This window comes from Anas platyrhynchos, chromosome Z, assembly GCF_047663525.1.
Source record: "Anas platyrhynchos isolate ZD024472 breed Pekin duck chromosome Z, IASCAAS_PekinDuck_T2T, whole genome shotgun sequence".
Classification (NCBI taxonomy): Eukaryota; Metazoa; Chordata; class Aves; order Anseriformes; family Anatidae; genus Anas; species Anas platyrhynchos.
This window is the reverse complement of record NC_092621.1, coordinates 29,168,849-29,190,555: the sequence shown is the minus strand read 5'-3', so window position 1 is coordinate 29,190,555 and position 21,707 is coordinate 29,168,849. Positions and strand designations below refer to the sequence as shown.

General features: G+C 38.2%; 1 protein-coding gene across 7 annotated transcripts in view; it reads left to right on the top strand.

The window, feature by feature from the left end:
• The window catches only part of LOC101797104 (histone-arginine methyltransferase CARM1), a 70,395-nt gene extending 50,557 nt beyond the window's left edge, over window positions 1-19,838 (top strand). For 6 of the 7 annotated variants that reach the window (XM_038171131.2, XM_038171130.2, XM_072031314.1 and 3 more), the window contains 8 exons: window positions 2,212-2,389; window positions 8,601-8,691; window positions 11,797-11,878; window positions 13,168-13,253; window positions 14,723-14,812; window positions 16,514-16,651; window positions 18,392-18,481; window positions 19,649-19,838. In XM_038171131.2, the coding sequence (XP_038027059.1) occupies window positions 2,212-2,389; window positions 8,601-8,691; window positions 11,797-11,878; window positions 13,168-13,253; window positions 14,723-14,812; window positions 16,514-16,651; window positions 18,392-18,481; window positions 19,649-19,658 (765 nt within the window). In that variant the 3' untranslated portion in view covers window positions 19,659-19,838. Of the gene's footprint in view, window positions 1-2,211; window positions 2,390-8,600; window positions 8,692-11,796; window positions 11,879-13,167; window positions 13,254-14,722; window positions 14,813-16,513; window positions 16,652-18,391; window positions 18,486-19,648 lie in introns of those variants that run through there. The other variant, XM_038171129.2, reaches the window with a different exon arrangement.
• The last annotated feature ends 1,869 nt before the right edge of the window (window positions 19,839-21,707 follow it).

Genomic DNA, 21,707 nt, shown 5'->3' with positions numbered 1-21,707 from the left:
AGGTATTGCAATATTCTGCTGCCCTCTAGCCAACTGTGAGGTATCTATGACAGTCTATGATGGTCTGAAATGATTTAGGCTTCTTTCCTTTATTCATCCATGCTGCTGCCAAGCTGTTCTTAGATGAAGAATTCACCTGTGAGTAAAAAGGTAATTACATTTCCAAAATGAAATCACATTGCATGTTTTCTGGCATAGTCTTCAGTCTAAAGAATTTTAAAATAAGTATTTTTTTTTGTCAACCTTTTCTAAGGAATGGTTACAAAAACACTTGAGACTAAAAGAAGAAGCAGTGTAATGTGCCTAATTGTTAGTGTGTCAGTGTAGGATGTTTTTTTGGGGGTTATTCAATAGTTTAATTACCACATTATCATGTATATAGTGTTGTGTTTTGGCTGAAAATAATTAACTTTATTATTCATTAAAATGATTGGTTTAGCTAATCACAGAATCACAGAATGACCAAGGTTGGAAGGGACCTCTGAAGATCATCTAGTCCAATCACCCTGCCAAGCAGGATCAAGCAAGATGCACATTGTGCAGGATGGCATCCAGGCAGGTTTTAAATGTCTCCAGAGGAGACTCCAGAACCTCCCTGGACAACCTGTTCCAGTGCTCTGTCACCCACACTGTAAGGAGTGCCCTCTCATATTCAACCAGAACCTCCTGTGCTTCAGTTTGTGCCCATTGCCTCTTGTTCTGTCACTGGGCACAACAGAAAAGGGTCCAGCCCCATCCCCTTGACAACTTCCCTTCAGATATTTACATGTATATGCATTGATGAGGTCTTCCCTCAGTCTTCTCTTTTCCAGGCTAGACAGGCCCAGTTCTCTCAGCCTGTCCTCGTAGAACAGGTGCTCCAGTCCTGTAATCATCTTAGTAGCCCTTAGTACCTAATAACAGTATTAGTCTTTCTTTCCCTAGTTAAAATGAGGTATAAGCTTCGTATCTGTTACCTAGGGCCCAGACTGTGTTGGAAAAGGTTTGCTGAAGTAATTATGCACTTGTACTGATGTTATAGTTATACCAATGCATGCACGTCTGTGAGGAAATGATTTCTAGTATTTACTGAATAGTGTATGCTTGGTTTTCCTGGTATCTCTAGACATCAGTATGAATCGATACCTAGGCATTGGAAAGTGTTTCTCAGGGAAGTGGTGGAGTCATTGTCCATGGGGGTGTTTAAGGAAAAGTTGGATGTGGTGCTTAGGGACATGGTTTAGAGAGGTAATATTGGTGGTAGAGGCATGGTTGGACCAGATGATCTTGGAGGTCTTTTTCAACCTTAATGTTTCTATGTTCCTATTGTGCTGTTGCAAAGGGTATTTCATTTTAAAGAGTCTCTTCGTAGACACCTCCCTCTGTTAGAGTAGATTAGTGCAAAATAAGTGATTCTTTATACATTTGTTCCCCCCCAAAACCAGATTCTACTCGTAATTTGAACTTGAGGGTTTAGCTACTTCTCTGTATGTCTGATTACAGCACAGCTAGGTAGGATATACATCGATGTGTAGATGTATAGAGAGTTTGAAAAGGTATTCTTTTCTTTAATAACTTGCTATATTGAACATGAAATTTGAGGTCCATCTCTCCTGTTCATTAAATGTTTTGCTCTGAGGTTCACTATACAAATAGAAGTGAATAAGTCTCCAGTACACTGGTTGTAACTACTAGCTATTTGAATGCATTTATACAAATGTAAAGCTATGTTCCACTTACGTTTAGAAATGACTCACCTCAAACTTTTCAGCTATAGAGTTACTTCTTCTTTCATAACTGAATAACTTATTCATGAACAGTTGTGGTTGCTTTTTTTTATTTATTTGTCTTTAACAACTTGGAGAAGTCAGAAAATGCTTTCTTTGCAATCTTCTGATTGTCATAAAATACCCACTTTTTATTATTATTATTCCTGGTAGTTCTCTTATTCTTGTAGATTTTACAGTTATTTCTTATGTGACTTTTCTTGTAATGATGCTTTCTGATCCTGCACGATACGTTTCTTTGAGTTTGCTCTAGTGAGCTCCAATCTTTGGAAATTTTGGTGCAGCAAGGAAAAATATCTTACTTTTATGTTTTAATCTGATTATCAGGTTTACGTAGCTGTTTTACACTGTAGGGGTTTCCATGTTAATTAAAAATCTCTGATATAAAGTCTGTTAGTAAAAAGAGTCAACACTTTCTGTGTTTTTGTTTTTTTTTTTTCTTTAGCTGTTGGTGAGAAGTAACAACCTTTCTGACAAGATCACAATCCTGACAGGGAAAATTGAGGAGATCTCCCTGCCTGAGAGTGTTGATGTGGTAATTTCTGAACCAATGGGTTATTTGCTGTTCAATGAAAGGATGTTGGAAAGTTACCTTCATTCTAAGAAATGGCTGAAGTCAAATGGTGAGTGTGCCACCACAGTTACCCCACTGCATATAGAAAGGAAAATAAAAAGCTTCTGAAAGAGAAATCAAAGACCTGCATTATTAGTCCTAGATATTGATAGTTTGGTATTACACTATGGTTCTAGCTCTAGCACCAACATCTAGACAGACCAAGGGAATAAAAATAATGATACAGCTATTGTACTATGCTGTGACTTCTTGCTGTTTCACAGTGGAAATAGTTTTTGAGTATGTTGGTGTTGCATTGCCAAGTTCTTCCTGTGTTTTAATCTTAACGTGACATTGTATATTGTATGATTGCATCTTTGTTGCAACATATAACAATAGATGATGGCACAATAACCTCATATGCCACACAGAAGAAAGTGGATGAGAGCAGAATGGTCAAATAGGATGAGCTTTTTAGTGGAAAATTATTATATTTTGCTTGGGAAAACTGAAATTCAAATTGTTTTGAAATCCTTTCACTGGGCTTCTGCCAGATACCTTATTCTCATACTCAAATCTTACCTTTTCAGAGACATATCAGAGATTCAGAGCATTTGGTACTCTTTATTTCATTTCTCCTGTGTTTGGAGGAGTTTTGAAGGGAATCTATGAGTTCCTGGGCCTCTTGCGAATCTTCTTTGTGAGGTGAATCTGGGCATCCATTTGCTGAATGAGAAATCTGTGTGAATTGCTGAAAATGAACTATGAAGTCTCTCTTTAAAAGACTTCTTTCTCAAGTAAAATTATTAGATCAGAAATTTGTGAAGTATGGAGTGAATCTGTACATCAAGGCAGAAAGCTACTGGTTTTGCTTGTTTCAAACTTGCAAATCACATTCAGGTAGTATTTTTCAAAAGTCAGCCACTGATTTGAAGTCTCCTGCTTACATTGTTAGGACTTGGTTTCCAAAGAGGCTTCTGAAAATTGATCTGTAGGCATCTAATTTTCAGCTAAAAATATGAGTGAATGAATACAAAGATTTCCATATTTTACAAATTTCCTGGTTACTCTCTTGCACAATGGGAATGAATCACCTTACATAGTGATTATTAAACTTAATGATTATCTAAGAAGTGAGATGAAATCCTGACATTTTGTTTAAGTTGCAAATACTTAGTTATTCCAAACAGTTAAGTTTGTAAACTTTCTATCCTACATTTTCATCTGTAAACTTGTTAATTTTCTCCCTATGACCAGTTTTAAAATGCACATCTTTTTTGTGAGTGGGTGTTGTTCTTTATTTGAATTCCTGTGGTCTCTTCCTGTATGTACTGAATACAGAAAAGCTGTTTCCTTTTCCCTACCATCTTTTACTTGTCCTCCCCTTTAGGTATACATCATGTTTTGTACCAGGTAAACAAACAGCTGATGAAGTATGTTCAAATGTAGTTCAAAACAACCACATTTATAGAAGCTACAAGATGATTAGAATACACTGTAGAATACAAGGGCTTCTATTAAAGCTGCTAGTTAGTCTGAATCACTGTCCACTGAAAATAATGGAAAATAGTTCCTGTGGTTTTCTGAGCCATTTGAGTTTGAGTTCCCAATAAAAATGAATTCTTGCAAAAAGATAGATCAGGATTTAACTCCCTGCTCTGTAAATAATTTGCCACACTGTAAATAAAATTCTCCATTCCTCAATTTCATTATGGAGGGAAAAAAGAACAAAAAAAAAGACTTTTTATGATAGTAGGATTTTTATTTATGTATAATATTTATTCCTAAGTGCTATCAGTTTCCTGGATAAAGGCTTCAGAGTGATATATACATGACCATCTCAGTCATTAACAGCAGTTCTGATCTCAACAAAAAGCATACCCAGCAATTTAGAATCATAGAATAGAATCATGGAATAATTTAGGATGAAAAAGAGCTCTAAGATCATCAACTTTAACTGTTAACCTAGCATTGCCTAGTCTACCACTAAAACAGGTCCCAAAGCAACGCATCTGCATGTGATTTAAATACCTCCAGTGACTCAACCACTGCCCTGGGCAGCGCGTTCCAATGTTCACAACCCTTTTAATGAAGAAATTCTTCCTAATATTCAGCCTAAGCCTCACCTGGCACAACTTGAGGCTTTTTCCTCTTGTCCTATCACTTGTTGTGAGGAGATAGAGGACATGTGAAGAGATGGAGGAGAGACCAACTGCCATCTCACTAAAACCTCCTTTGAGTTAGTTGTAGAGAGTGATAAAGTCTCCCCTGACGTGTATTTTGCTAGGCTAAACAACCCCAGTTCCCTCAGCAATTCTCATACGATTTGTGTTCCAGACGCTTCACCACATTCGTTACCCGTCTTTGGACATGCTCCAGCATGCTCCAGTATGTATAAAGCTTTCTGTATTGAGGGGACCAAAATAGTATACAGTACCTGAGGTTTGGTCTCACTAGAGCTGAGTACAAGGGGACATTCAGTTCCCTGGTCATGCTGGCTACTCTATTCCTTATACAAGCCAGGATGCCGCTGGCCTTCTTGGCCACCTGAGCACCCTGCTGGCTCATATTCAGCCGACTATCAACCATCACTCCCAAGTCCTTCTCTGCCAGGCAGCTCTCCAACCACTCATCTCCCAGCCTGTAGCTCTGCTTGGGGTTGTTGTGCCCCAGGTGCAGGACCCGGCACTTGGCCTTGTTGAACTTCATACAGTTGACCTCAGACCATCGGTGCAGCCTATCCAGATCCTCCTGCAGAGCCTTCCTATCCTCGAGCAGATCGACACACGCACCTAACTTGGTGTCATCTGCAAACTTACTGAGGGTGCACTCAATGCCCTCGTCCAGATCATTGGTAAAGATTTTAAAGAGAACTGGCCTCAGCACTCAGCCCTACGGCACACCACTAATGACTGGCCTCCAACTGTATTTAACTCCATTCACCACAACTCTTTGGGCCTGGCCACCCAGCCAGTTCTTTACCCAGCAAAGCATACACCCATCCAAGCCATAAGCAGCCAGTTTCTCCAGGAGAATGCTAAGAAAAACAGTGTCAAAATCTCTACTAAAGGCTAGGTAGACAACATCCACAGCCTTTCCCTCGTCCACTGAGTGTGTTACTGTCAAGCAGGACCTGACATTCATAAATCCATGCTGACTGGGCCCAATCCTGTGGTTGTCCTGTACGTGCCATTTGATGGCACTCAGGATGATCTGCTCCATAACCTTCCCCAGCATAAAAGTCAGACTGACAGGCCTGTAGCTCCCTTGGTCCTCCTTCCAGCCCTTTTTGTGGATGGGCATCACACTTGCTAGCCTCCAGTCAGCTGGGACTTCTCTGGATAGCCAGGACTGATGATAAATGATGGAAAGTGGCTAGGTGAACACTTCTGCCAGCTCCCTCAGTACCCTTGGGTGGATCCCATCTGGCCCCATAGACTTGTGTGCACTTAATTGGTTTAGCAGGTCACCAATAATTTCCTCTTGGATCATGGGGGCTTCACTCTGCTACCTGTCCCTATCTTTCAGCTTAGGGGGCTTAGTACATGGAGTACTTTCTGGTAAAGACTGAGGCAAAGAAAGCATTAAATACCTCAGCCTTTTCTTCATCCTTTCTTACTGAGTTTTCTCCCACATCCCATAAAGCATGGAGATTCTCCTTAGTCCTCCTTTTGCTGCTAATGTAATTTTAGAAGCCTTTTTATTGTGTTTAATGGCATTAGCCATACTAATTTCCAGCTGGGCTTTGGCCCTTCTAATTTCTTCCTTGCATAGCCTCATGACATTTTTGTAGTCCTAGTTACTGGCTTGCCTCTTCTTTCAAAGGTCATAAACTTTCTTTTTCTCCCTGAGTTCTAGCTAAAGCTCTCTGTTCAGCCAGGCCAATCGTCTTGCTCACTAGCTCACCTTTAGACACATGAGAATGGCTTGCTTGTGGGCCTTTTAAGATTTTCTTCTGGAAGAGTGTCCAGACTTCTTGGACTCCATTGCCCTTCAGGACTGCCTCCTAGGGGACTTTCTAAGCCACTCTCCTAAGCAGGCCAAAGTTTGCCCTCTTGAAGTTCAAGGTGGCAATTCTGCTAACATCCCTCATTACTTTTCGAAGAATTGAAAACTCTATTCATTTGTGATTGCCATGCCTAAAATGGCCTACAGCCTTCACATCATCCACAAGTCCTTCTCTGTTCACAAGCAAGAGGTCCAGCAGGGCTGCTTCCCTACCTGGCTCACTCACCAGTTGTGTCAGGAAATTATCTTCCACATACTGCAGGAACCTCTTAGAATGTTTCCTGTCTGCTGTACTGTATTTCCAGAAGACATCTGGTAAGTTGAAGTCCCCCATAAGAACAAGGGCTGGTTATTATAAGACTTTCTCTGAGCTACTTACAGAATATTTTTTCCTGTCTGTTTATCCTCATTGGGTGGTCTATAACAGACTCCCACTATGACATCTGCCTTGTTGGCCTTCCCCCTGATTCTTACACATAAAGGATCAACCCTATTGTCCCCATTATTAAGTTCAAGATAATCAAAATACTCCTAACATACAGGGCTACCTCACCACCTCTCCTTCCTATCCTATCCCTTCCGAAGAGTTTAAAGCCATCCATTGCAGCACTACAGTTGTGCAAATCATCCCACCATGTTTCTGTGATGGTAACTATGTCATAATTTTCCTGCTGTGCAATGGCTTCTAGCTCCTCCTTTTTGCTGCCCACACTGCATGCATTGGTTTGCACTTCAGTTTGGCTAATGATCCCATCAACTTTTTGGGGGTAGAAACCCTAATTCCTATGTGACCGTTCTTAGGCACTTCTGTGATTTCTAACCCACCAATATCCCTCTTGTCTTTGCTGTAGCATGTTTCTCCATCACCTACTTTCACTGGGATGGCAGACAGGAGGACCTTGCTAGCAAACCGTCCCACAACCATTGGCATACTGCTCCCAGGCTTATATTTAGTGAGCCTGTTTTTATCCCTTTCCCTGTGGCAATGAATGTGCAGACTCTGATGCACGTTTCAAGCAAAGGAAAAGATTTTTTTTTATTGTCTCTACCTCTGCTCTTTTATATCCGTCCAGAGATAGCACAATACCATGGAAACCTCCTAGCAACAGAATATAGCCTATGTGCTCTCAGTTACTTTCTCACTGCCAAAGGTTAAGCAATCTCACGGTAACACTTATATTACAAAAACAGTCTTTCGGTGCTTTCACAAGTTTCTCCTAATTGCCATGTTCCCAGGGCTTTCTGCCTACCAAAGCGATAAGACTTTGGTGGCTGTCCAAGTTCGCATACACCTCTGGCCCCACATTTCCCCCTTCAAATCTAGTTTCAAGTTTTCAGTGAGCCCTGCTAACTCCTTTTCCCTCTTTGAGACGGGTATACCTTGTCTGTTACAAGTAGGGCTGCTATTGTTTGAAACGACTCATGATCAAAAAAAACAAAGATCTGCTGGTGACACCAGGCTTGGAGCCATGTATTCATCTGGTGGGTCTTTCTCTTTCTCCCCTCCTCATTCCCTGCAACTGGAGGGTTAGAGGGGAACACTACTTGTGCTCCTGATCCCTTAACCAGTTGTACCATGGCCCTGAAGTCTCTCTTGATTGCCCTTGGACTTTTTGGAATTTCATTGCTGTCTACCTGAAAAATCAATAATGGATAATAATCTAAGGGTAGCAACAGGGCAGGAAGGCTTCTCTTCACATGTCTAACCCAGGCCCCATGGAGGCAGCAGACTTAGCTATGAAGTGGGTCGGGTCTGCATGTTAGGCTTCTTGTTTTCTTTGGGAGGGAGTCTGCTATGATAATGACCTATCTGTTTTTCGTTGTGTAAGCTGTTTTGAGGCAGAGCATAGGCCGACAACCTTGATGATGCCTCCAAGCCAGATGAACCACCATCCTCAGTTTAATTTGAGATCAGGTCTGAACTATAATGAAAGTCCCTCACACAAATATTGTATCTATTGAGTAAGCCACTATAATTCCTGTAGAGAACATTGAGAAGCTATATAATAGCTAGCATTTTGCTTCATTTGAAGGGAGTTAAAATATTCAAATAATTAATATAGGACCATAAATTATGAAGACTTTATGAAGTATTGTATGTTTGTTTGTTTGTTTTACTTAATGCTTGAACATATTCATACATCAGTAATCCCTGTACTAATAAAACTAAATGTTAAGATATTTGAACTGCTGGTTTTAAGCAGTTAAGACATTCCTATAGAGTTGCCTGTGGGACTATGCCTTGCTACTTTATTTTGTCTTTTGTTTACTAGGAATGATGTTTCCAACGTTTAGTGAAATTCATTTGGCTCCTTTTTCTGATGAGCAGCTGTACACAGAATACTACTCCAGAGCCAATTTTTGGTAATGGTTATTTATGTTTTTTTGTTTTATCACCCAGGGTTCAGTAGAGGTTAAAAAATCAATCAGTTATTTGATTCAGCCTAAGGGGTTCATAGTATCTGTCAGTATTGGAAGAGAATACTTTTATATTTTCCTTCATTACTTCTCTGAACTAGAGCCATACTGTTTATTGTGCAAACCTGGGAGATCTTTCATAAAGTGCTAGAGCTGTCTGAGTCTCTTCTTGAAAAAGAAATTAACTCTATGGAGCATCTATTGTGAGAAACTGTTGTCTGTAAATCAGTTGTTGGTATTTCCTTTGCTATACCAGAGTAGAGTATGCTGTAGATGGTGATTATTTTATTTCTTCAAGTCCCAGCTGTTTGAGCATGGCCACAACTCCTTGGGTGTCATCACAGAGAACAAATATTAACTCCTGTGTCCTGAGCAATTTCCAGTTTGGTAGTTACTTTGTCCACCTGAACTTTTCTTTCAGCTTCAACGAGCAGTTGCACTCTTTTTTCCCTTGAAATGTCCCACTGCAACTCTCCACTGTTGAGCTGTTGCTATGCTGTATATAGGGGAAAACATTAGCAGTGATATTCTTATGAGGAAAATAATAACATTTCAGCAAAATTCCAGTTGCCTTCTAAGCATCTCCAGTATTCTGCATTTAATCAGATGAATTATCTGTCAACTACTGCAAGGCTTTCTGAGGAAGGGGGAAAACGGATCACTCAAGTCTTCCCTAGTAACTACTTTCTCTTCACACCAACAATGTTTTTATCATTATTATCACAAACTGTAGTAATACTTCATAATTGTGAGAGCATTCAGGTTGGTATCTAAATCACAAAGTATTGCAGTCTCCCCTTCACCCATCTTTGCAGAAGGATGTCTCTCATTTTTTATAGATCTTTGCATTACCTCCATTTGATTTTTGATGAGAATGGATCAACCAAATTAATCACAGAAGTGTGACACAATTACCTGTAGTGATACTCCTTTTATATCAGGTTCTGTTTGATATATTCCTAGTTTGTGCACTCACAATATAATTTATAGCTGTCTTGAAATGTTCCCTATGCAGAGGACTACATTATCAGTCCTTCTATCTATCCTTCTGTCATCCCATATGGTTGTAGTTTTGGATGGATATATGCCCAGTGAGTGCTCTACAGACCAAAATATTAGTGCTTCTAGTGTCTTCAAGCAAATGTGGGATCAACATTTTTTGAGTAAGAGTGCAGCAGTTCTGCTTCAGCACCACTTTAGGACATTCATGTTCTTAATATTAAAAAGACTGGGAATGTTGCTAGATCCCAAACTATAAAAGTCCTACTTCGGACAGCACTTTCTGGGCTTTCTTGGGTGTTTGAAGTGTACTGTCAGGAACCAGTTGTTGACGGCCTGGAAGTTTTGTAAGCTGTGAATTCCAGTCTTCAAAATACAGCCTCAATTCATTGTCCAGTTTTATTACCTGGAACAGAAGATGTATTTTTGTGTAACAAATGATTTCTTATATAGCTAACTGCATATCCCTGTGTCTTAAAGACTGGATGTGTTTTTGGGACCAACTGGATGATAATAGTTGCCAAAATACTGAAAGAAATATCTGGATTTGCAGTTTGAAATTGCCTGTGGTAAAGGCACCAGGACCTTGGAAAAATCTTCAAAATAATACTGAAAAATCATAGTGTGTGATTTAATGCTAGGTGCAGCAGATAGCTTAGCCTGTTTACTGTACAAAGGAAAGGTTACATATTTCTCATACTCTTAGAATTATTGCAATTATTGTAATAAAAATTATGACGTAAGTAGGTTGTTCCTCTTCAGGCCTGTAGTTTGGCTTACTGTTGTCCTTCAGAGTTGTGTTTTAATTTGTATTTACCACTAATCATTCTTAGAAGTGTTATAATACATGTATATAGTCTACCATAGAAGAGCAGACTGCTATTTTTGTTGTGAAAAATCTTGCCAAGATAGAAAGATACAAAGCATAAATATAAAAGGGGTTAAAAATAACATGCATTTTGTCTGGTTTTCATCAGTAATAAATATGCAACTCAATTACAAAGTGCAGCAAACATATGGATAAAAGATCACTTGCAGTTGGTGTCAGGTGATTTCTGCTGTTGGGCTTATTTGAGTTCCTTCCTTAAAGATACTTTATCAGCCGTAGTCACCTAAGCATTTCCCATTTATGCAATTAGCACAGAATGTAGAATTTATTAGTGTTAAATGGGTGTTGCCAGATTAGTATAGACTTCCTCATCCACTTTGAAAAAGTGATGATAGCTTAGGAATTGTATGATGTTTTAACCATGAGAACAGACTTTCAAGGTTTCCTTTTTATGTGTTTCCGAAGACTCAGAAGAAGGTTTGCCATAGTTTTATGATACTTCCATCACAAGAAATTGAGCTCTCTTTCTGTTTCCCCTTTCTATTCCATTTTGTTTATGTTATCTGGGGTTAAAGATACCTGTTAAAATTTTCAGTGAGTTGATTAGACCCAGGGTCTGGTATGATTTCTGCAGACATGTACATTTTAATTTCAAAGTTCACACTGGGAGTAGCCTGTATGTACATTAAATGAACGGTTGAAAAATTTGTAAAATAAAAATAGGATTTTGTTTGTTTGTTTGTTTCCTCTTTTCAGTTGATATCAGATGGTCTTTATTTTCCCCTTTTATATCAATAAAAGTGAATGGACCTGTAATATAGGCAAACTGAGCACCACTTTTATCTGCATGAGGTCCACCCCCATTTCTGGAATAGATCAAGTTTGCAAAAGTAGTTTTAAACTGCCTAACTGACAGTCTAATTCCTGTTCTTTTGTTTCCGTGTGTTTTTTTGTTTGTTTGTTTTTCAGAAATGAAGTGTGAAATGTCTACATAATGTCCACTTGAGGGGGTCAGGTCACCTAACTGTGCTGGCTAGAAGGCCTGTATCATAGGGAAAGTAAACTGAGGAGGGCTGCTATTTTGTCTCTTGGCAAAATGGAAAAAGGGAAAGATGTGGCCAGCTGTAGTTCACCTGCTGTTTACAGTTACTCTTCCTGGGTCTGGTTGGAGCCCGAAAAAACATTTTTCCACTAAAAATTTTAAAATGTGTTACTGTTTCTAGGTACCAAGAGTGCTTTTATGGGATCAATTTGTCCAGTCTACGCAGTACAGCTGTGGAAGAATATTTCAGACAACCTGTTGTGGTAGGTTTGTTTGTCTGGGGGGTGCTTCTTAAATTTTCCCCTCTCTTATTCTCTCCACAAAATCCTGTATGTACCATAGACTCCCTGTTTAACAGAGCTCTGTGGCTGCTGAATAGTGAGCCAGCAAAACACCCACAAATCAAAACAGTTACCCCACCACCACAGCCCAGTTTAGTGCTTTAGTGTAGGCACAATGTAAAGGTCTTCTCTCAGAAATCTGACTGCAGCAAATTTGGGCTGGATTTATGCTAACTAGTTTAAGTAATGATAGAGGTATAACTGCTGTTGCATGAAGGAATCTGGAAAGATAATCAGCCTACTGCTGCCATCTTTTGCACTCTCTTGCTTTTACTATGTGAAATAAGAAAACTCTCTCATTTGTATTCATAGATTTCAGCCATATCTTTGATTATAGCATGGTCATCTCAGTGCTGGTTCTTTGGCTTTCAATTAGAGAATTGGCTTTTGGCATTTTCTTCCCTTGAAGATCATGAAGTTATGTATCAATAAAAGCTTCGTTAAATTGTTTTTTCTTTAAAATAATCATTCATCTCTTTGGTTTCCTCTTATTCTATAGATATATTTCAATTCTCATTCAGCAGGATATGATATAAGCATTTATGTTAAGGCTTTGCTTTACTTGTCAAGTTGTTTACTTGGTTGTGAACAGTAATGGTTAAAATAAGGGTGAGTGCATGTGACTGAAGAAAGAAAAATGTAGGGAAATGTTTCATTTGCTGACTATCTGCTCTTAACATGTTTCTAGAAGGCAGTCTGCATTAATTTTGCTTCCTATACTTCACTATTGAATTTTCAAGTCTTTTCATAGTCTCTTAGTTCGGTTTATCCAACTATGTGGTGCATAAGAACACATCAAACTGTGTGCTTTAATGAAATAAAAAATAAGAACAAAAAAACATCACAGCATTTTTATAAGTTATCTAAGCAATGTGAGGACAGATTTTTTTTTTGTTTTTTTTTTTTTGTTTGTTTGTTTGTTTGTTTGTTTTCTGGCTTAATAAAACATTCTTTGCTATCAAATAGCTAACATAAGATATCTAGTATATTGAATTCTGATGATGATATGGAGTTTTCACATCTAACAGTGTTTTCATGGCCAATTAAAATAATTTATAAAAAAAAATGAAAAAACATTTACAATGGGTTTATTGGGGTGAAGTTTGATTTGTGTCTTCTTCCCATTTTGTTTAACAGATAACAAGTATATGCTGACAAAACTGAATGGTAATACATACTACCTTTTCCTCCTCTCCTCTCTCCCCCATTAGGATACTTTTGACATGAGAATTCTGATGGCCCAGACAGTGAAGTACACCATTAACTTCAAAGAAGCTGTAGAGGAAGATTTGCGTAGGTTAGCAGACACCAGCAACCTACTTTTTTTTTCCTTTTTGTGATTGGCTTTTGATGGTTAATGATGGGAGACAGAGAAAGTTTTGATTAGCGGAGGGTGTGGAGGAGGGAAGGTGGCATGCCAGGATGGTTAGTACACCTCTGGTAATGTACCAGAACATTCATCTGCAGGATGGTTTGTCTACTGTTAGCAGAGAAGTCTGTGAGTCTGTGAAACAGTAAAGAAGTTTAGAAGATTCTTACTGAAAGGGATAAACTGGACTCTAGAAGTCAGTTTGCTGCCAAGCTTTGTCTGTTAGGATACAGTGGCAAGGTAGTTGTTTTTCCAGCTAGACATCCTAAAAGACCTCAAATATTCTGGATAAGATGGTCATCACAAGCCACTTTGCTGAGTGCTTGTGTGTGTTTTCTGTTGGTTTTGGTTTGTTTGTTTGTTTGAGTGTTGTTGGTTTTTTTTGTTTATAACATTTATTGTGTAAGAGGGGCCAGTTGCACCTCTTTTCTTCCCTCCAGAGATCCTTCAAATCTTTACTTGGAAGGTCTTATATTTGCACTGACCTACATTCATTGTGTCCAAGAGTTATAGAGAGAAGCTTCGTCCTCGGTACCTTAGAGAAATAAAATGTATCTTATGGGAGAACTTGAGGGAGTACTACAAGTACTTGCAAGACATCGTCATCAGAGGAAGATATCATATACTGTCTTTGAACCTCTGAACTGCTTATTTTTCAACCTGACTCCTAACTAATTGCATGGTCTAGTGAAGGAAAGGAATTGTTGTGAGAGGGGAAGACAGCTGGAGATCTGCTTTCCAGTTTCAGCTGGCTAGTGTTGACTTATTTCAGTCGTTCTCAGGAGGACTAATATGTTCTACCTGAATGCTTGTTTTTATATGTTTCTGCAACAGTGAGTGAGATTTGGCTAAAACTGCATAGCCAGTAATACTTCTTTTGGAAGTGAAAATGTTCCAGCTCGTTTGGGTAGCTCAGTTTTTAGCTTTTGATTCCAGTAGTAGACCTGTTTGTTAAATGTGTAGTGGAGCATTTTACTGTTCAAAACTAAATTCAAATCCCTCACTGGGAATAAGATTTTTTCCATTGGAAAGACTGAACTGCTGAATTTTAACATCCTGCAGTGATGTAACAAATGATGCAGTAACACATACATACTGACATTTTTGATTCTATGGGCAAATAAGGCCAAATCAGTGCCATTGGTTAGATCTATTGATATAGAGAAAAAAAACTTTTTTTTTTTTTTTAATATGTGGAAAATTGAGACATAAACTGATTACGAATGGTAATATATAAATTAATATAGGGTAGGTTTCACTAACATATTTCTGATGGATTTTTGTTTCCAGTACTTTTTGTTTTTTTGAAATTACTTTTGCAGCATTCTGATTTTCTTTTTTTTTGTTGTTGTTGGGTTTTGTTTTTTGTTTTTTGTTTTTTTTTTTTCCTCCTATAGAGTGGAAATCCCTTTCGTTTTCCAAATGATGCAGTCTGGACTAATACACGGCCTGGCCTTCTGGTTTGATGTGGCATTTGTAGGGTCACTGTGAGTACTTCTTTCATACAATATGTGCCATAATGAGAAGTTTATCTGTTGCAGAGCTGGTTTATAATGTAATTACCCATGCCCTTTGTTATTTTAAGATAATGCCTTCTAGAGGTAACAAGAAATATGGTAACTCTGAGCAGCAAAACTCAGATGGTAGTGATTTTGTTGAGGGTCAAAATGCATGTATTTATACTGTTCCACACAGTACTGTTTCTGCATAATATTATATATTATGTTATATTTTACATTGTAAGTAAAGAAGCAGCATTCAAATATGAGGTGTTTTTTCTTATTTGTGCTGGTCTTGTTTGTGGGCAAAAACAAGAGCTGATTGCAAGTTGCAATTGACAGAATGGAAATGTAGAGAATTTCACCAGTCTTGGGAAAATTTTCATTGCAGCACCAGGTGCTTATTTCAAAATGCGGAGAACTGGTATAGGAAGTAAGGGAAAAATAGCTAAAATTAGAGTCAGTATATAGATTTCTGTTAACTATATTTAGCTTTTAGATAAGATTTATTGATATTCCAGTTAAATAGGTCTAGTTTTAGATGAGGTATTTTTTTTCAAAATATTTTAAAATACACTTTCATTTATTTGTGTTGATAAATGCCCTTTATAAGCCTTTGAAATAAGGTTTTACAAGAATTCAGAATAGTATACCCATTAAAAGAGAAAAATGATATGGCATTTATATTTATTTTAACAACTGATAGTAACAGTTTTAATCCTAAAAGAAACTCTAGAAACTCCACATGATGTAAAACAAAAGACAAAATAGCAGACTTACAGGAACTAACTGAAATCCTTAGGTCAGAAGGCCTCGATTTTGCAGTAGAAAATTGATTAAACAGCATCTCTTTCATGTTGGTAGAACTCTAGAAGTTCTTTGCCTTACTATTTGAAATCTCAGTGGATCAGACTCAGAACACTAGGACCTGTGTTATGCTTTTCTATACACCTACAAGACCTTTCAGGAAAATTGTTGTAATATGTTTTCCAAGAGAAAACTAGATACAGAAGCTTCTTGGGTAGTGTTTTTAAGGGTAAAACTACCATTGCAAAGAATTCTACTGCCATGTTCAGGAGAAACCTTTCTTTCCTGTAATTTCTTAGAGGGTAGATTTGTATTAGGAAGAAATCCTTCACTCAGAGGGTAGTAAAGCACTGGAACAGGTTACTCAGAGAAGCTGCGGATGCCACGTCCCTGGAATTGTTTAAAGGCAATTTGGATGGGGCTTTGAGCAACGAGGTCCAGGAGAACGTGTCCCTGCCCACATCAGGGGAGCTGGAACTAGATGATCTTTAACTGAAACCCTTTCAACACAAACCATTCTAAGATTCTACGATCTAAGTGGTGAAATGGGAGAAAAATCAGTATTTCCTGTCCTGGGAGCATAGAAAGAAGAGAGAATAGGAGTCTGAAGAGTCTCTTTTTTAATCTACATAATTGGTTCCCAGGTCTTGTGTTGATGTGCACAGCATGAGCTAAGAAAGAAATTAAGGCCTAATGTATTAATTTCCAGACAAATTCCTCACTATTTCCTCACTACAGAGTGATTCCATAGAATTGCTTGCCCTATTGCCTGTACTAGAGTTTAAACTTCATTTTGAGCAGTTATGAAAAGCCACATGCACATAATCATTTCTGAAAGAAGATTGGAGAGTCATTCTACATAGTTCCTCTCTTCTGTTTTAGGGTAACTGTTTGGTTGTCAACTGCACCAACAGAACCTCTCACTCACTGGTATCAGGTACGCTGCCTTCTTCAGACGCCACTCTTTGCTAAAGAAGGGGAAACTCTCTCAGGCACCATCTTGTTTGTTGCAAATAAACGGTAAGTGTAAAAGCTTCCTAAGCAGATTTTGAAGTGTTAGAGGTACACAAGCAATAACAGTTAATTTTCAGCACGCTTGTACCCATGTTTATTATCAATCCAACTGATAAATCCACATAAGCACTGTTGGCCTTGCAAGACTCTACTCACCAAAAGGTCTCATGTGTAATATTTTTTCTCACATAATTCCTCCACAAACACCTGTGAAATTTTGCTGTCCCTCACAATGCTACCTGTAACTTTTGCCAGCTCTCTTATCACACACAACGGTTTTCTTAGGTCATGTCCAATCATTTTCCACACCTTTTTTTCAGTTAGCGTTATGTCTAAGTCATCAGCCTAGTTGTTTGCCTGAAGCCCTGACATAATCCCTCAGCTCCCACCAAGTTCCATGCAAGATAAGCAGAAGTGGGGTTGATTTCCAATCCATGATATTTTGTAATTCTGAGGGGGAAAAAAAATCCTATAGTCAAGCTGCCCTCTTTAATAGTGCTTTCACATGCTCTTAGTCCTTCCACTGAGTCTAATGACAATGACTGCTTTTGGAAGGGCATATTTCCTCACCAGAGTGCTTCTCTTCTGCTTCTGCTATCAATCGCATTTGGAAACTCCACTCAAATACTTTGCTTTGAAAGTTATTGTCAAGAGCCTGTACCATACAAGTTGCAGCCTGGTTTGTTTACATATATATGTGGGTTTAATAGAAAACAAACCAAAACCTTCTCTATACAGAGAGGTGAATCCCCTTCCCCACCTCCGCCAAAAAAGGGGGGTAGTGGGCAGAGGTGGGGAAGGGATGAGGGTAAAGAAGGAAATATTCAAAGGCTCTTCAGTCATGCAAGCAACTAATGCTTTATGTGACATTTGGCAAATGTCAACATCTGGTTAGGAACTCCTCATGGAACAAATAACAAATACAGGTCTTCATATGTTTCTTTCAAAAGTAAATTATTCAGTATTTTAATATACAAAAGAAACACTATATGCCACAAAATGATCACACAGCCACTGCTGTAAACATGTCAATATGTAAGGCATATCTACAATTGAGCATGGCTCAGAGACACCTGCACTACTGACCTTGTCAGATTTAGAATGAGCAGTTAAACCAAGTTGTCGCACAGAGCTAAAACCCACTACAAAGCTAATTTGCTTCTAGAATCAAGATATCATCTTTATGTAATTCTGCACTTGCAGTTCTGTGTAAGAGAAGCTTTGGTCAGCTTCAGCCTTTTTGTATGTTCTCCATTGCTCAGTCACTCCTGTTTACATTTCAGAAATTTGGTTTCTTGCAAAAAGGTATGCGAAGAATATCTTTTCAGATGAAACCTGGGATTATAAAAAGACTGAACCTAACGGTGTTTGGCCAATAAGATATTTTTGATCATGAAGACTTACTCAGATAATTTAGAAATTTATAGCATTTCTGTTTGAGAGAGAGAAAAAGAACTTTCACTACTGAATACCGTAATGTAAAATGATGGTGTTTTTTCATATGCAAACACTAAATACCAGTTACGCATCTTATAAATTATTCTTCTTTAGATATGGTTAAAAAATCATGCCCTGGCACTAATAAATAAATGTATTGTAATACTAAATGGTAATTTTGTTTGATTGTAATACTAAATGGTCATTATTCAGACAGTGACTACACTGATATTTTTCACATAAGATATTACAGTTTTAACTATAATTTATTTCCATTATCTCCATTTTATACTTGTATTTCTGATGCAGACAAAGTTATGATATTCACATTGTGGCAGTGGTGGACCAGACAGGATTTAAATCTGGTAACACTCTTGATTTAAAGAATCCATTATTTAGGTAAGAAATGCATTTGACTAAAATACAACATTGTATTTAATGAATCAAAGTAGAGTTGTCAGACCTTGTGTGACAGAAAGCAAAACACACTTACTATATAAAAAAAGTTTTTGAACTTGTGATTTATTTAATTTCTACAGGTGTGAGTATATTTTTGTTTTGTGTTAGCAGTAGTTATTTATATAATCATTATTCTATTTAGGCTGCATAGAAAATAGAAAAACACATAGAAAAATAGAAAACACAGGGTTTCCCGTGTGAGTCTTCATTATAGTTTTGTTTGCTTGTTTGTTTACTGATCGTTCTTCATTTTGTCCCTGCCTTCCCATAGCTGAGTTTTTCAGCTGAAGAGCTGAAAAAGCAGTGACAGACTTCCCCAAAGAAAAGTGCTTATTTATCAACATAAATAAGTGCTTATTTATAAACATAGCTTTAAAAGCATTCATAAGGTTTAAAAAAAATAAAGTATAACCTGTATTTTAGACTAGGACATGCAAATTGTCATGCATGGTGGGAAATACTTGATTTAGATCTCAGGTGAAAGCTTCCACAACTTCTTCAAGGGGGAAGGAAGTACGTAGCTGACACAAACAGCCCAATGCTTTTCTACATCACTGCCTCATAGTGTGCCTGATTCAAATACTTATTTCTGTACCATTTTTGGCTCACTCGGAAAAACTCCATACAAATTCTATAACATAGGGCAAAAATAAACTAGAGTAGACTTATTTCTGTAAACCAGTGGCCTGAACTGGTATACATGTAAGCAGATAAAAAGTCACTGCCTTTGTAAAATAAGCTGTTTGTGGATTTGGCAGCATTTTACACCTGTGGCACAGCTGCAGATATAGATGAAAAGTTACAATATAAATTTGAAAACACACTGTATTTAATACAATAACCACACAAAGTTTTATTCCAAGCACATGTTTTTACTCCAATGAGACTTCTCTGCCATGCATTGTCTGAGTGTTATGTTTACAATACTTCCAATTTCATAAAAACCCATATTAAATATTATAAAGCTGTCAATAGTTTTTTTTTCTTCAGAGTAAAGTAAGAAAAGCTGTATTAGAATTTATTCACTTTTTTAATTTAGCTAATTCTGTCAGGTTTCAAAGAACTGTGTATTTTATTATAAATATCTTATTCTTTCATCCATTTTAGATATGACTAGAACATAGTATAATATGGCACATGAAAACAAAAATGAGATTCTCACCAAGCTGAGCAACCAACAACAGTGAAATCTGTTCAGTACCTAATACACCTACTGGTCTTCGTGTAAAATCAACCTGTAACTGTACACGTATGTAATAGTAACAATAATAAAAAAGTGATTGGCATAATAAGGGAATATTGGGTTTTTTTGTTTGTTTGTTTGTTTGTTTTTGTTTTTGTTTTTGTTTTGTGTGTGTTTTTTTAACTGAAATTTAGCTTGCACTCACAATGATTACTTTTATTACATTTATGACATTTACAACTTTATTCCAGAATAGAATTAGAAATAGAATAGAAAATAGAATTTCAAAGAATCACAGAATCACAGAATTTCTATGTTGGAAGAGACCTCAAGATCATCGAGTCCAACCTCTGACCTAACACTAACAAGTCCTCCACTAAACCACATCACTGAGCTCTACATCTAAACGTCTTTTAAAGACTTCCAGGGATGGTGACTCCACCACTTCCCTGGGCAGCCCGTTCCAACGCCTAACAACCCTTTCAGTAAAGAAGTTCTTCCTAACATCCAACCTAAAACTCCCCTGGCATAACTTTAGCCCATTCCCCCTCATCCTGTCACCAGGCACGTGGGAGAACAGACCAACCCCCACCTCTCTACAGCCTACTTTAAGGTACCTGTAGAGAGCGATAAGGTCGCCCCTGAGCCTCCTCTTCTCCAGGCTGAACAAGCCCAGCTCCCTCAGCCGCTCCTCATAGGACTTGTTCTCCAGACCCCTCACCAGCTTCGTCGCCCTTCTCTGGACCCGCTCAAGCACCTCGATGTCCTTCTTGTAGCGAGGGGCCCAAAACTGAACACAGTACTCGAGGTGCGGCCTCACCAGAGCCGAGTACAGGGGGACGATCACCTCCCTAGCCCTGCTGGCCACACTGTTTCTGATACAAGCCAGGATGCCGTTGGCCTTCTTGGCCACCTGAGCACACTGCTGGCTCATATTCAGCCGACTATCAACCATCACTCCCAGGTTCTTCTCTGCCTGGCAGCTTTCCAACCACTCATCTCCCAGCCTGTAGCTCAGCTTGGGGTTGTTGTGCCCCAGGTGCAGGACCCGGCACTTGGCCTTGTTGAACTTCATGCAGTTGACCTCAGCCCATCGGTGCAGCCTATCCAGATCCTCCTGCAGAGCCTTCCTGCCCTCGAGCAGATCGACACACACACCTAACTTAGTGTCATCTGCAAACTTACTGTAGGTGCACTCAATGCCCTCATCCAGATCATCGTTAAAGAGGTCTGGCCCCAGTACCAACACCTGGGGGACTTTATCTTTTGCAAAGATCAAAAAGTATTAATTTGTATTCATTTGTTTTATAGCAAGCTGACATTTGTTCTTTATATATATATATATATATATATATATATATATATATATTCTTAACAACATGCTAGGTTATTAAACAAAACCTACTTCATGATGATATATATATCAGAAGATCTGCCAGCAGTGTGTTTTGTCCATGCTTTAAAAATTCAGCATGTATTTCCAGAAATTTCAAGGCATTTTTATTCTCATTCACCAGAGTAGTGTTAAATATTTCAATTTTCTCTCTATATATGGGCTTTTTAATTTGTTTCATTTTGAGCCATGAACCAGAAATCATCTTGCATACACTTTGCAAATGTTCTGAGACTCCTCCAAGCATATAGATGTGTAACAGGACATATCCGTAAATTAATTCAGCATAGAGTGAAATGAAAAAGTATGATAGAATGTGAGACTTTCACTTTTTTGTATCTCTGTGAGAACTGTTATGGAAACGTATACATAATTTTACTACCACAAACATAACTGCCATGATACCTCTAGCAAAACATAATCACCTGCTAGCCCTTCACGTGCTGATGCAAGGCTGGTCTGAATGAAAAGCTGCACCAAGGCTGACCCTTCTTTTGGGAAGTAATACACAACATTGATCAAAAGACCTTGTTAGCTAAGGAGCCCTGCTGAAAGTAATTAAGAAACAGTTTAGGATTTTTTTTTTTCTC